Source organism: Echinops telfairi, unplaced genomic scaffold, assembly GCF_000313985.2.
Source record: "Echinops telfairi isolate 266 unplaced genomic scaffold, ASM31398v2 ScPeMD7_14;HRSCAF=57, whole genome shotgun sequence".
Lineage (NCBI taxonomy): Eukaryota > Metazoa > Chordata > Mammalia > Afrosoricida > Tenrecidae > Echinops > Echinops telfairi.
In genome coordinates this window covers 2,828,155-2,843,953 of record NW_022103911.1, presented here as the reverse complement: position 1 = coordinate 2,843,953, position 15,799 = coordinate 2,828,155, and the positions used below count along the sequence as shown (strand labels likewise).

The 15,799-nt window shown below is 39.3% G+C and overlaps 1 protein-coding gene across 1 annotated transcript in view; it reads left to right on the top strand.

Moving 5' to 3' along the window:
• Positions 1–14,880, top strand: part of ANKRD50 (ankyrin repeat domain 50) — a 57,053-nt gene extending 42,173 nt beyond the window's left edge. The window contains exons 2-4 of the mRNA XM_004711847.3: positions 1,351–1,580; positions 8,937–12,487; positions 14,371–14,880. Coding sequence (XP_004711904.1) covers positions 1,351–1,580; positions 8,937–12,484 — 3,778 coding nt within the window. The 3' untranslated portion in view covers positions 12,485–12,487; positions 14,371–14,880. The remainder of the gene's footprint in view (positions 1–1,350; positions 1,581–8,936; positions 12,488–14,370) is intronic.
• The last annotated feature ends 919 nt before the right edge of the window (positions 14,881–15,799 follow it).

Sequence of the window (15,799 nt, the reverse complement as noted above, 5' to 3'; positions counted from 1 at the left end):
TGAAGCATGGACTGCCAGATGGCCTAGATTAGACCAACTTGAAGTACCTGACCTACCTTGGTACACTGTAGAGGAAGGCATCCAAAAGCTTAGAGAAATTGGTATGTTGGAATGGATCTATCAGGATATTCCCATAGACCCAAAAAGGGGGTGTCCTGAGGACATGTACCCTTTACCACCACCATAAGGAACAAGTTTGTGAAGTGGGCCCCAGCATCTCTTAAGACTCCTGTAATTGCTATTTTATGTGCACCAGGATTAACAGTGGGCACTGCTCTAAGTGAACTCCGACATTTGCCCACAATGGGGCTGATTGGTCCCCGTGGTGGTAGAGGGCAGGTAACTAGACCTATAGAGTTAGTCACTGGATTGATAAATGCCCAGAAGCCTGATAGGGGAAGATAGGGAGAAATTTTGGTTTTTATAACTGGATAGAGTGCATCCTCTTCACTGTTTATTCTGTGCCTTATTTTCTACATGACACACATGAAGAAAAAATTTTGAGAATGAACATTGTTTTACTTTTGCGAAAGTTATGCTCACCTTCAATATAAATTATGTATGGAGATACACGATTCAGTAAGCCTAATAATTAATGTTTTCTTTGAAGATACATCAAATAGGACCTAAACTCTAGTTTATCATTCTACTCTCTTTCAAAACTTTGTTGGTGATAAACTAGTATGAAGTGCAACTGTTTTGTAAAGAAGTGATGCTAAAACACTTAGAAACGCTGTGTTCTTGTTGGATGTTGTGAATCCGTTTCAACCCACAGACCCCCCTGTGACAGAACAGCACTGCTCTGTAGGGTTGTATGGACTGTGGTCCTTACAGAAATAAGTCTCAGGTTTTCTGTGCAGCTGCTGACAGTCCTATCCAACCCCTAATACAATTTCATGAAAGTGTTGTCATTAACATGTATCTCCAAAGTGTTGGGGCTTTTGTTTCCTTTTCCCTCACTTCAACACATTTCAACCTTGTGCGTATAGTTTACAAGCAATTCAGTCTTTTTATAATTGGCTCACAAAATCAAGAAGGGAATCTAATGTGGAATATATTTCCTTTGCGCTCCTACACTCCTCCTTATTATGCTGAATTATTAATACACACAAACATTTTGTTGTGGAAAATGGAAAATGGTGTTTCTGGAACTCTGTACTATTTAAGACCAGAACTCACTTTAAAGTGATGAGTTAAAACTTGTACAATGAGTATTTTTTTAAATTCTGAGACCTTAACTTTTATTTAGAATATATTTGTGATGGATCATTGGTAGTACTAATGTGCGAATAATAAGAGGTGACATCGTAGCCATTGACATTCAGAGGCTCCTATGGATGTGTTTTACAGGTGTGTGCTACTCCCTCTTTTGGGAATGAAACCTCCCCAGCAAAGCCTGTATCTGCTTGTTGATTCTGTTGATGAAGGCTGTAACATTACCGAAGGGGAGCAAACGTCCACCAGCTTCTCCGGGACTGTGGCAGAGCTTTTGGCTGGTCACCATGAGTTCTTTCCACCGTGGCTATTGCTTCTCTGTTCTGCCCGAAAACAGAGTAAGGCTGTCACGAAAATGTTTACCGGTAAGCATAATTACTTACTGCCTTCCTCAAATGTTTTTCCACAATGAACTAGAATATGTGTCTGTTTCTTAGAGGGAAGTTCACAGTTGGAAGCCTGGTTGTTGCGTCTGCTTATTCTGTGCTTCAGCTATTCCCAACGTTGTCTTTTGCATATATTTGTTACAGATAAACTAAGCCACAGAATGTTTTCAGATCATATAAACATTATACTTTTTCCCAGAATTCTTTTCTTAAATACCCCTAATAAAGAACAAGGGCATCCCAGGCCAGCCATGTTGGCTGCCACATCTGTGGACATTATGCTATTCTGTCATGACCAGCTTATACGATTTCCTTAAAATAGCATGAGAATCGTGGATGTAACAGACACTCCTTTTTAAAAATCAATGGTAATTACTTTATTGCGTTTTTCTTGGTGTGGGAAGAATGATAGTCAATAGTCTTGTAGGACTTCTCTTGAACTATACCCTTTATTACTTTTTTTTTCCAATATGAAAGAACTATCTATATGTGTATAAAAGTACCTGGTCTGAAATAAAAGGAATTACAGAGTTTATTATGCATTTGGATAATTAGGTTTTAATAGTTCATTATTAACTGCTTCATATTAAAATTGCCCTACACATAGTGCAACATTAATGAAAACTTAGACATTTGTTCAAAGTGATTTCCTGTAACCAGCCTTATTTTCTCTCAGTGACTGGAGGCTAATAATGACAGTTGATTCTCGGCTAATAACTTCATGGATACAATGGAGTCGACGAAAGGTTTGGGGGTGAAAATGAAAATGCGAACCACTGCAACCCAAACCACAGTCAGTTGTCACTGAGCTCAGTGGATTCCCATTCATGCTGTAGAGTAGAACGGCGCTCCACAGGCTTTCCAAGCATCTGGCCTTTTGGAAGCCGTTAGCAGGCCTTTCTTTTGAAGTGCATCTGGAGAGTCAGCCAGCGTCCTCTTAGTAGTTGAACACCTAGCTACCTGCCACCCAGGGATTCCTTAAAATGATCATTGCTAACATGTGTAGCACATGGTATGCTAACCACAATAAAATTGAAGCCACTTTGGGTCTTCTACATCTACCCATTTCTTTCTCTCTCTCACACGAGGCAACCAATGGCATTAGTTAATGCTTCATCCTTTCAGCTTTTATAGCTAGCTAGCTAGATAGACAGACAGACAGACAGACGATAGATATAGATATACACATATATTGCATAATTTCATAGTTTACATATGTAAAATACTGCATTCATTGGCTGTGTGACATTAGGCAATTTAAACACTTTCTGTTTCCTTATCTATAAAATGAAGATTATACTATTACCTTCTTCACAGAATTTTTGTATTAAATGACAAATTATATGTGGCACTAAAAACAGTGCCCAATATGTGGGTGGTGAAGTATTTCACAAATGTATTGCTGCTGCTCTTGTTCTTATTACCCCCCCCCCCGCCCCATTTTAATCCTATTTTATTTTTGAGCCCTATTTTTATTTCAGAGGAGCTCTGGTGGGCTTTGAGATAAGCATTGGGCTGTTAATTTCAAAGTCAATGGTTTAGACCCACAAGCCCCCTCCATAGGGGAAAGAGGAGGCATCTCTCTGCTCCTGAAAGACTTAGAATTTTGAAAAACCTCTATAGGGTCATTGTGAGTTGTAATCAAGTTGATGGTAGTGGGTTGGGGGGGGTGGTGGTATTATTATTACAAGGAGCCCTGGTAGTGTAGTGGTTTAGTGTTCTGCTACTAACCAAACGGTTGGCAGTTCAAACCCTCCAACCGCCCCATAGGAGATAGATACAGCAGTTTGCTTTCACACAGTTTATATCCTTGGAAACCCATTGGGTCATTCTACTTAGTCCTATAGGGTCAATCAATTCAATGGGAAATTTGTTTGATTTTACTTAATACTGCTTCTGAATCTAGTTCATTGGTCTTATCTGCTTCATAGTATTTCTTAGGAGCTCTAGTTGTATAGTAGGGTAGGTGTTAGGCTGGTAACTACAAGGTCAGCAGTTTGAACCCACCACCTGCTCTGCAGGAGACAGTTGAAGCTTTCTACTTATAAGGACTATAGCCTTGGAAACCTATAGGGGCAGTTCTACCCTGTCCTATAAATTGCTAAGAGTCGGCATTGAATTGATGGCACTGAGTTTGGTTTGGTTTTAGTTTTAATAAGAGCGTATTATATGACTATTTGGTTTCCTGCTTTTTAAATTTAAAATTACATAAGCCTTTTTAGTATCACTGTATTACTTCTTTAATGATGGTTTTAATAGCCACCTAATTTATTATTGTATGAATATGCTAGAATGAACTTTATCCCTTACAATTTAATTTCATAACCCCGATCCCTGCAGGTTCCTTAAAACAGTGTACTGTTTCAATGAGCCTCAGTTTGCAAATATTGCCGCAGGTCCTATCATTTCTATCATTGTGCCCTCACCAGCACTAAATCTCTTACCCTGACTTATTTTTCTCCAGTTGAGAAGTAATCCTGCAGAGAAATCATCTTAAAGTTCAGTGAATTTTGTTTTCATTCCCCTAGAAATTCATAACCTTTTATTCCCTGAGTAATTTCTTTATTCAAGTGAAAAAAAATGACAATGTACTTTGATAAATATTATGTTTAGAGCACTAAGCTTCTTAATCCTCAAAGTGCTACCTCGCTGTTTTTTTAACAATTGTATCGGCATATAATTCACGTGCCATACAGCACAATGGTTTAAACATATTAAAAGAGAGTTGTGCAGTCATTACCACAATCAATTTTAGAACATTTTCTTCTTTCTTGTCCCTGTTGTTACTAGCTACCTGATATGCCCCAACCTCCCCTACCATAACCCTAAGGAACTATTAATCTAGTTACTGTCTCTATGGATTACCCACTGATGAGAACAAAATAAAACGCAGAAAAGCCCTTTAACCTAACTATATATGCAGTGATCCACTTTCCCAAGTGCATGCCATCTGAGGACAGGGCTATTTACATCCTTTGTAATTGGTCTGAGTGAGTTCAGTGGAGGCTTAATCCATGCAAATATTTTCAGCTTTTACTGTTATTCATAGCCTTCTGCAAAACAAGTGCTTTTGTTCTGATATGCTTTAAGGAGGTCTTGTGCAGCAGATTTGCCTGCAGTGCATCATTTGATTTCTTGACGGCATCTTCCAGAAGTTTTGATTGTGGATCCAAGTAAAATGAAATCCTTGACAACTTCCATGTTTTCTCCGTTTATCACGATGCCTGTGGATCCAGTTTGAAGAATTTTGTTAGGTTCACATTGAGTTGTGATTCATACCTACGGCTACCATCTTTGATTTTCATCTGCAAGTGCTTCAAGTCCTCTTCACTTTCATCAAGCAAGGTTGTGTCTTCTGTATATCTCAGGTTGCTATAACTTTTACCAATCCTGATGTTAAGTCTTTCATATAGGTCAGCTTCTCAGAATATTGAATTTTAGTAAGTGTGATAAAAGGAAAGAACCCTGACGTTAATCCATGCAATAGCCCCTTGTGGTGTTCCAGCTCTTATCTCATGATCAATATATAGGTTCTGCATGGGTACAGTGATTGTTCCAGAATGCCTACTCTCCTCACTGTTATCCATAATTTGTTGTGATCTGTGCAGTCTGATGTCTTTTCATCAGCCAGGATCCATTTGGTGTGAGCAGCGTTACCCTCATGCCACATCCTCCTCTGAATCTGGCTTAAATTCCTTGTAGCTTCTTGTCACTGTACTGCTGCAACCAGTGCTTTATTTATCATCAAAACATGTTTCCTTGCATATGATACAAATGCTAATGTTTGATAATTTCCTTGTTCTGTTGTGGTACTTCTCTTTGGAATGGGTGCAAATATGTATTTCTTCCAGTGGGTTGGTCAGGTAAGCTGTTTTACACATTTCTTGGCATATATGAGTGAGTGCTTCCAGAGCTTTATCAGCTGTTGAACCATTTCAATTGGTAGTCTTTCAATTCCTGACTGAAGCCTTGTTTTTTCACTAATGCCTTCTTGCATATTGGACTGCTGCCTTCAGTACCATCGCTTCTTGATCATATGCTGCCTCTTGAAATTGCTGAATGCTGAACTGCTCTTTGTGGTAAAATGGCTCTGTATGACTTCAGTCTTCTTTTGATGTTTCCTGCATCATTCATGACTTTGCCCATAGACTCAGTGTTGCAACCCTGGGCTTTTAATTCTTCCTTCCTTCTTTCAGCTTGAAATTTGCTGAGCATGTGTTTCCCTTTTGGCTTTCTAATTCCAGGTCTTTACACATTTAATTATAATACTTTGTCTTCTTGAGCTGCCCTTTGAAATTTTCTATTCAACTTTTCATCATCATTTCTCCCATTTGAATTAGCTCTTCTTCATTCAAGGGCAAGTTTCAGTCTCTTGTGACATCCTCTTTGGTATTTTTCTCTCTATCTTGTTAATGACCATTTGCTTTCTTTATGTCTGATGGTCTTGATGCCACCAGACAACTTGTCATTATCTTCAAGGTGTCAAATCTGTTCCTGAAATTTTCTCTAATTTTAGGTATAATTGTAAGTCATCTTTTGGTTTCTAAGGACTTGTTTGAGTTTTCTTCATTTTCACCGTGAACTTTTATGTAATCAATTGATGGTCTTTTCCATAGTTGGCCCCTGGCCTTGTTTTGACTCTTTCCATAGATATAGTCAGTTTATCCCTATAGAGGAGCCCTGATGATGTAGTGATTTTGTGCTAGATTGCTAAGCCTCAAGGTCAGCAGTTCGAAACCACTAGGAGCTCCGTAGGAAAAAGATTAGGCTTTCTACTCCTGTCAAGAGTTACAGTCTTGGAAATACATAGTGCCAGGGCCTACCCTGCTCTATAGGGTCACCAGGGGTCAGAATTGATTCGATGCCAGTGAGTTTGATTTGGCTTATGTTTCCTATGGCCAGATGCACATTTAATAGTCATTGTTGATGTTATTGGGGGAAAAAGATATTCACAATGAAAAAGTCAGTAAAATCATTGCCCACAAGTTGATTCTGACTCATGATGACCCCATATGCCAGAGTAGAACTGCCTCTGTGGGTGTGGAGACTGAGAATCTGTTAAGGTAGAAAGACTCTGCTGTCTCCTGTGGAATGAATGACTGGTGGTTCTGAACTGCTGCCTTGTGGTTAGCAGTCCAACAGGAACATAGTGTGCTGCCAGGGCTGGCTCAGGATGCAAGATTTTATCAAGCATCTCCACCTTTGCTTTATCACCAAGGCCATGTTTTCTAAACTCTGTTCTTCCGCTTTGTTTCCATCTTCCTAATTTCAATCCCCAATAGTTATTTATGCATCAGGTTGCATATTTGATCAATTTCAAAGTGGAGTACGTGGTAAAATCCTTTCCTTTCTTCAACATTGACGTTAATGGTTTTTGTGTAAATTTGAATAATAGTTATATTAACTAGTCTTCCTTGTTGATTTATCTTTTCTTGGAATCACAGATAGCATTGCACTTCAAGATAGATTTTCTTGAGGATGGTGAATGTGACACTATTCCTCTTGTAATTGTCATTCCTGGCATAATCAACAATATGATTGTTGGACTAAAAGTGGCCAATACTAATTCAATTCTGCTGCTAACACTGTGGATCAGGTTCTTAATTATTCTCATCTAGATATCATCACAAGATTTTATATTGTTCTGTCATATTCAACCTTTGGTGATATGATAATGTTTCAAAACGCAAAGCTGTTCAGTGTTACTGCCTTGGTCAAAATTTCTCACTAGTTTCTCATCACAAAATTAAAACCATCATCTTCTCATACAGTCCCTGGCATTTAGTAGATTGTGTGTGTGTGTGTGTGTGTGTGTGTGTGTGTGTGTGTGTGTGTGAAAACCTCACTGTCATGAAGTTGAATCTGTCTCTTCAGGCTCTAAGACATGGAGACGACCTCTGGGCTTCTGAGACTGTAAAGCTCCACAGGAGGGTCTGCTTGTCTTTCTCTCGTGGAGCAACTGGTGGTTTCCAACTGCTGACCTTGCGGTTAGCAGCCCAATGTGTAACCACTCTAGTGCCAGGGCCCTGCTCTGTGTGTGTATATATGTGTATACATAGCTGTTTTTAATCTATTCAACTGACTATAGGATTATTGCCCAGTATAAAACATTATTAACCTTTGCCGAGTTTCCAGATTTATATCTCCATGTGAGGTCATTCACTCAGTAATTTTTTCTTGAGTAAAATAAATATACAGTTCTCTAAAAATCATGATATATCACCTCTCAGTAAATAAAATTATAATCCCCCTTAAAGACCTTAAAGTGGGTTTCAAATACCTGTAATTTGTGTTATTTTTTTTACAATGCTGAATGAAGTGTTAAAATTTTACCTAATTACATCTCAAATTGTTGAAGATATTTGTTGATAATCAGATTATATTTAATTTAACAGCATGTAAAATTAATGTAATTTAGACACATGATAAGTGTGATACTCTTAATTGGATTAAAATATTCAATCCCATAGTTCAGCCCCTATTTGCACCCTCCATTTGGATAGTGTACATTTAAATGTAGAGTCTACGTATATAAATGATTCATTTGAAAAAAAGATTAGTTTCTAAAAACAAACTTTCTTTGTTATACTTAATACTTTTTGGATAATTATTTGAGAGATTAGAAAATTTTAGCAATGTGCTTTCATGGATTGTAGGGTTGTCGTATGCTTAGTATCTTAGATTATTGAAGCTGAGAGGAGCACTGAGCAACAAAAAGAATAAGAAATAGTTCAACTTGTAGATAGGAAAATAAAATAGTTACACTAGTGATCAATGCTTTTTATTACAGTAGTAGGAAAAGCTGATTTATATAGTAAACTCATTACAATTGTGTACATTTCAATTCATAGTAATCCTCTAGGGTAGAATAGAACTACCCTATATGGTTTCCAACACTCCGAATCTTTGGAAGCTGGAGGACATCTCTGTCTTACAGAGCCACTGATGGGTTCACACTGCCAGCTCCTGGTTAGCAACAGAGTTCCTAGCCATTGTGCCACGAGGACACCTTTGATTTACATACTCCGGAAAACCAAATCCACTGGCTTTGAGTCAAGTCCTTACCACATAAGGACCCTAAAGGATTGCCTAGAGCTGCTCCCTGGGGTTTCTGAGACTGGAGCAGACAGCCACATCTTTTTTCTAGTGGGTAGGCTAGCGGGGTTGAACAGTGCTGACCTTGTCGTTAGAAGCCCCAAGCATAACTCTACCACCAGAGCTCCCTCTATTGAAGGAGGATGGATTGATGTTGACTAGGAACGTTATTTCAGTATATGGCAAGTTCTATAATAATTTTCAATCGATGACGCCTACTTTTGTGTTTCTTTTCTTCAGGTTTTCGGAAAATAAGTTTAGATGACCTGCGGAAGGCATACATTGTCAAGGATGTTCAACAGTATATTCTTCATCGGTTAGATCAAGAAGAAGCTTTGCGACAACACCTCACAAAGGAAACGGCAGAGATGTTAAATCAGCTGCACATTAAGAGCAGTGGCTGCTTTCTTTATCTAGAACGGGTTCTAGATGGAGTTGTAGAAAACTTTATTATGTTACGAGAGATCCGTGATATTCCAGGAACTCTAAATGGTCTATATCTCTGGCTGTGTCAAAGACTTTTTGTAAGAAAACAGTTTGCAAAGGTTCAGCCTATTTTGAATGTTATTCTTGCAGCCTGCCGACCTTTGACCATAACAGAACTATATCATGCAGTATGGACCAAAAATATGTCATTAACCTTGGAAGACTTTCAACGCAAATTAGATGTCCTCTCCAAGCTTCTTGTTGATGGCCTAGGAAACACTAAAATATTGTTTCATTATAGTTTTGCAGAGTGGCTTCTGGATGTGAAGCACTGCACTCAGAAATATTTATGCAATGCAGCGGAAGGACACAGAATGTTGGCTATGAGTTATACCTGCCAAGCCAAGGATTTAACGCCATTGGAAGCACAAGAATTTGCATTGCACTTAATTAACTCAAACTTTCAGTTAGAAACAGCTGAGTTGGCTCTGTGGATGATATGGAATGGTACACCTGTCAGAGACTCTCTGTTGACTTTAATACCCAAGGAACAAGAAGTTCTACAGCTGCTGGTTAAAGCTGGTGCTCATGTCAATAGTGAAGATGATCGCACGTCATGCATAGTCAGACAAGCCTTAGAAAGAGAAGATTCTATTCGGACATTATTAGATAATGGAGCCTCAGTGAACCAGTGCGATTCAAATGGGAGAACATTACTGGCTAATGCTGCGTACAGTGGCAATCTTGATGTTGTGAATTTACTTGTCTCTCGGGGAGCGGACTTAGAGATAGAAGATGCTCATGGACATACACCTCTCACCCTCGCTGCTAGACAAGGACATACCAAGGTGGTTAATTGTTTGATTGGGTGTGGAGCAAATATCAACCACACCGACCAGGATGGTTGGACGGCATTAAGATCTGCTGCTTGGGGTGGCCATACTGAGGTCGTTTCTGCCCTGCTTTATGCTGGTGTGAAAGTGGATTGTGCAGACGCTGATAGCAGAACAGCCCTGCGAGCAGCAGCCTGGGGAGGACATGAGGACATTGTACTGAATTTGCTACAACATGGTGCTGAAGTCAACAAAGCTGACAATGAAGGTAGAACTGCTTTGATCGCGGCAGCATACATGGGACACAGAGAGATTGTGGAGCACCTACTAGACCACGGGGCAGAAGTCAATCACGAGGACGTTGATGGCAGGACGGCACTCTCCGTGGCTGCACTCTGTGTGCCTGCTAGTAAAGGGCATGCCTCCGTCGTGAGCCTTCTCATCGACCGGGGTGCTGAGGTGGATCACTGTGATAAAGATGGCATGACTCCATTGCTGGTAGCTGCCTATGAAGGGCATGTGGATGTGGTTGACTTGCTTCTAGAAGGTGGGGCAGATGTTGACCATACAGACAACAATGGCCGTACACCCCTTTTAGCAGCAGCATCTATGGGTCACGCTTCAGTTGTAAACACACTTCTGTTTTGGGGTGCAGCTGTGGATAGTATTGATAGTGAAGGCAGGACGGTCCTCAGCATTGCTTCAGCGCAAGGAAACGTTGAAGTGGTACGAACTCTACTGGATCGAGGGTTAGATGAGAATCACAGGGATGATGCTGGATGGACACCTTTGCACATGGCAGCTTTTGAAGGTCACCGATTAATATGTGAAGCACTTATTGAGCAAGGTGCTAGAACAAATGAGATCGACAATGATGGCAGAATACCCTTCATCTTAGCCTCACAAGAGGGTCATTATGATTGTGTTCAAATATTGCTGGACAATAAGTCCAACGTTGATCAAAGAGGTTATGATGGAAGAAATGCACTGCGGGTGGCTGCCTTAGAAGGACACAGGGACATTGTGGAATTGCTTTTTACCCATGGAGCTGATGTAAACTACAAAGATGCTGATGGGAGACCCACACTTTATATTCTGGCATTAGAAAACCAACTTACAATGGCTGAGTATTTTTTAGAAAATGGTGCAAACGTAGAAGCAAGTGATGCTGAAGGAAGGACCGCCCTTCACGTTTCCTGCTGGCAAGGCCATTTGGAAATGGTGCAGGTTCTGATAACCTACCATGCTGATGTCAATGCTGCAGACAACGAGAAGCGATCTGCTCTGCAGTCTGCTGCCTGGCAAGGCCACGTAAAAGTGGTTCAGCTTCTGATTGAGCATGGGGCCGTAGTTGACCATACATGCAATCAGGGTGCCACTGCACTCTGCATCGCGGCCCAGGAGGGCCACATTGATGTGGTGCAGGTTTTATTAGAGCACAGTGCTGATCCAAACCATGCTGACCAATTTGGACGCACTGCTATGCGTGTGGCAGCCAAAAACGGACATTCCCAAATAATTAAATTATTAGAAAAGTATGGCGCGGCTAGTTTGAATGGGTGCTCCCCGTCTCCTGTTCACACCATGGAGCAAAAACCCCTCCAATCCGTGTCTTCAAAAATGCAGTCACTAACAATTAAATCAAATAGCTCTGGTAGTACTGGTGGAGGAGACATGCAGCCCTCATTGCGCGGTTTACCTAATGGGCCAGCGCACGCCTTCAGTTCTCCTTCCGAATCGCCAGATTCTACGGTTGACAGGCAAAAGTCATCATTATCCAATAACTCCCTGAAAAGCTCAAAAAATTCTTCTTTAAGAACTACGTCATCTACAGCAACAGCCCAAACCGTGCCGATTGACAGCTTCCATAACTTGTCCTTCACAGAACAAATTCAGCAGCATTCATTGCCACGCAGTAGAAGCCGACAGTCCATTGTTTCCCCTTCTTCCACAACACAGTCCTTAGCACCAAGCCATAATTCACCAAGTAGCGAGTTTGAGTGGAGTCAAGTAAAGCCCAGTTTGAAGTCAACGAAAGCAAATAAAGCAGGGAAGTCAGAAAACTCCAGCAAATCTGGGTCTGCTGGGAAAAAAGCGAAGCAAAGCAATTCATCGCAGCCAAAGGTTTTAGAATATGAAATGACTCAGTTTGACAAAAGAGGACCTGTCGGCAACTCTGGGACTAACATGTCACTTAAACCAGTGCCAGCAGAACCTCAGAACAAAGTCATGATACCATCAAATCAGCAGGACATTGGGCGTTCTCAACAGCAGTTTCTTATCCACCAACAGAGTGGGGAGCAGAAGAAGAGAAATGGAATAATGACGAATCCAAACTATCACCTTCAAAGCAACCAGGTTTTTCTTGGTAGAGTTTCAGTCCCACGATCAATACAAGATAGAGGGCATCAGGAAGTGTTGGAAGGGTACCCTTCCTCAGAGACAGAATTAAGCCTTAAACAAGCCCTGAAGCTTCAGATTGAGGGCTCTGACCCTAGCTTCAACTATAAAAAGGAAACTCCATTATAAAAGGTAAAATTTCATCAAGTTAAAAAAATAGCAAAAGTATAGGTCTTTCTGCCTCTCATGAATGTCTCACCAGGTGTGATTTCAGCAAGACTTTGCATTCTTTTAAAAGCTGAATTCTCTCGTCCTCATAAATCCTTTTTCTCCCTTCCCACTCTTACGCAAAGCATTTACTTTAAATCTTTATATGCCTTATGTATTTTACTTCTTTTGTTTTATTATTTGTCTTCCCCAACAAAAATATAAGCCTTGTTTTATTTGCTGCTATCCTATGTGCTTGGTGGTTTCTCAGGAAAATTGGTTGGCCAAGTGAGTGAATGTAGAAATGAATGAGTCTGCTGTTCATGGAGCCTGGTGGTGCAGCGGTGACATGTTGAGCTGAGATCTGCAAGGTCTGTAGTTTGAAACCACCATGTACACCATGGAAGAAAGGTGGCTTTCTACTCCCGTGAACAGTTAAACAGTCTCAGAAACCCACAGGGACAGTTTTTAACTGCCCCACAGGGTCACTTTGAGTCAGAATTGACTTGATGTCAGTGAGTTTCTGAGTTTATGCTAGTCATGGGTCCTCAGGAAGGAATTATACTTCTTATTCAATCATTTTCCCCTCTTAAAAAGATCTTTGACGGTGATGAAGGAGTTAGTGCTATATCTTTGAATGCAATTATGTAACATTTAGTATGTAGATTATAAATATTAATTTCCTTACTTTAAATCCTGGAAAAAGGTAAAGACTTAATCAGCAACAAGTGATTATTACTATGACAAATCACTTTTAAAAATCTTCTAGGTGTAGAAAAATGACAAATGGACGTATTGAAAGATGTGACTATTTAGAATCTATGTTTAAAAATTAAATGTGTCAACTTTAAAATAGTCCTGATTACTAAATAAAAGTTTTTTATTTTCTCTTCACACATGCATCATTATGTTGAGGAAGTTTGTGGGCAGAAAAATTAGTTACATGGTTTTCATATTATGAATGCTTTTTCAGAATCATATTTTCTATATTAGTTATCCTTGCAAAGTCGTGCTGTAAGTGTGTGTGTGTGTATATATATATATATGTATGTATATTTCACTCTGCATTTTTTTACTGCTAGCCAAATTATACTCTTCCTCACATGTACTTTTTCTGTCTTGGGAATACACGTACCTCAGGTGAAACATTATTATAAATAAGTTCTCTTTTCTTTGAATAATAATAATCGTCAGTGTTAAACTAGGGAGAACCTAGACAAATCTAATTCAAAACTGCTTTTATTAAGTTGCTGATTGTCCAGCATGCTTTATTTATAAGTTATTTAGTTTTGACAGTGGGAGAAAGATGAGGCTTTTCTATTCCCGTAAAAATTAACAGCCTCGGAAACCTTCAGGGGCAATTCTTCTCAGTCCTACAGGGGCATTATGAGTCAGAATCAACTCAGTGGCTGTGTTGTGTGTGTTTGTGTGTGGGAGAGAGAGGGAGAATTTTGATAGTACTTTTTGTAAAGGCCAAATGTAGGTATTAAACAATAAAACAGGAATTTAGGCAACATTTTGTAGAAGCTTTAAAAGTGACCTATTGAATCACTAATGTGCAAGTGTATGCTTTATGTAGTTTGTGTGATTTACACACACATATAAATATAGCTATACTATATGGCATTGTATCGTTCTAAGATCTAATAAAGCATAGACGCATACATATATGTATGTGTGTATATACATCGGGAGAGGACTTCAAAAAGTTTGTAAAAAAATTCCAGTTTTCTATCAACTTTTTGACATCCTCTTGTGCATATGTATGCATATGTATATGTATATTCTTATATAAGGTCTAAAATATTTACGTAGTTCTATATTAAGTATAACGCCTTTTTTTTTTTCCTTTTTAAATTTTACATTAGTTTTCTACTCTTGGAAACAGAAGACATTGTGATTGAAGTGGTTCTTCAGCTACTGGATGAAAATAAAAAATGCCTGTTGATTTGCTGAGAAAAGAAAATGAAGAATGTGATATCTGCAGTACAGTTACCTTAATTACTGTAATGTGCCTACGTAGTAAGGCTGCCTTCTCAATGTTAACCCTGTATGCTTAGGAAATTTTATTTGTGTGCTTTGTATTCACTACCCAGGAGTAAGCACTTTTTAAAATTGCAGATGTATACTGCAGTTCCCTGATAAAAGCTGAAACAAATTTTGCATATTTTAAGTTAAAATTTGATAAATGTGCATGTGCCATGGTCAAGTATATATGAAAAAGGCAGTGTTCCTTGTATTTATTTTATTTTTTTTCTTTTTATGGCAAAAGAAACGTAAGCATATTATTTCAGCCATGTTCGCATTGTTGTAGTGTATGGACTGTTTTCTTGTATCTTTAAAAATAATGTTGCTCAATAAAATTAAATTTGCAACTGTTTTATGTTCACTACCCTTTCAGCATTGGATAAAAATAAGTTTCTATATAAATGCCATCCTGAGGTGAAAAATGGTTTACTGACATTTGGGTTTTAGTCATTTATAGTATTTTAGGGAGCTGCTCTAAGTAGTTTAAATCTGGATTTTCCCAGTACAATCCTTATCTCTGTTAAAATTGTCCAAAACGGAAACAAACACCAGATTGTAGGCAGAACAAAGGTCTATTTCATTTACTGGGATTGTATTTCACCTGCCACTCATCGTTCCACCTCTGAGAAGACAGACTCTCATTCCTGAGGCATGACAAATCTCAGGGAAAAATCCACGCCTCAGTTGCATGTGTGTGCAGAGGGAGATGCACCTGTCTTTCTGAGGGTAGATTTTCGATCCCTGAACAACTCATTGATTCCTACTTATCTCTTCCTTCACATTAAATTATAGGCAACTTTCCATTATAAATATTAATGCTGGGCTATCTCTCAGCTATTTTTATTTTGTAAATCACTGCATGACCAAAAGAACACCCCACTTAAAGTTGATTGGATCCATCTTGGTGGTCTTGTCGGACGGATATGCTTGTTGAAGTAATATGTGCTGTCACAGATTGTACCACTAAACCATCAGTCATAGCACACATGCATTTTTGTATTGCTATTTGATAAATAATAGTGATGGATTTGCACTTTTCTAGCCACATACTTTGCTTCTGTTTTCTTCCTTCATCAGTTGCATGCAGGGTAGGTGAGTGCAGGGTTAAAGGTGAAGTCTCCAACCCCCAAAAGGCAAAGTTGACTGGCTCAACTCCACGTGCGTGACCCCAGAGCCTTGACCTCCTGGATGTACTCCAAACCAGTGATGCTGCCTGTAGATAGATGGGTGTGTATATGTCTGGGAAGATTAGCACAATTAGCACAAAAA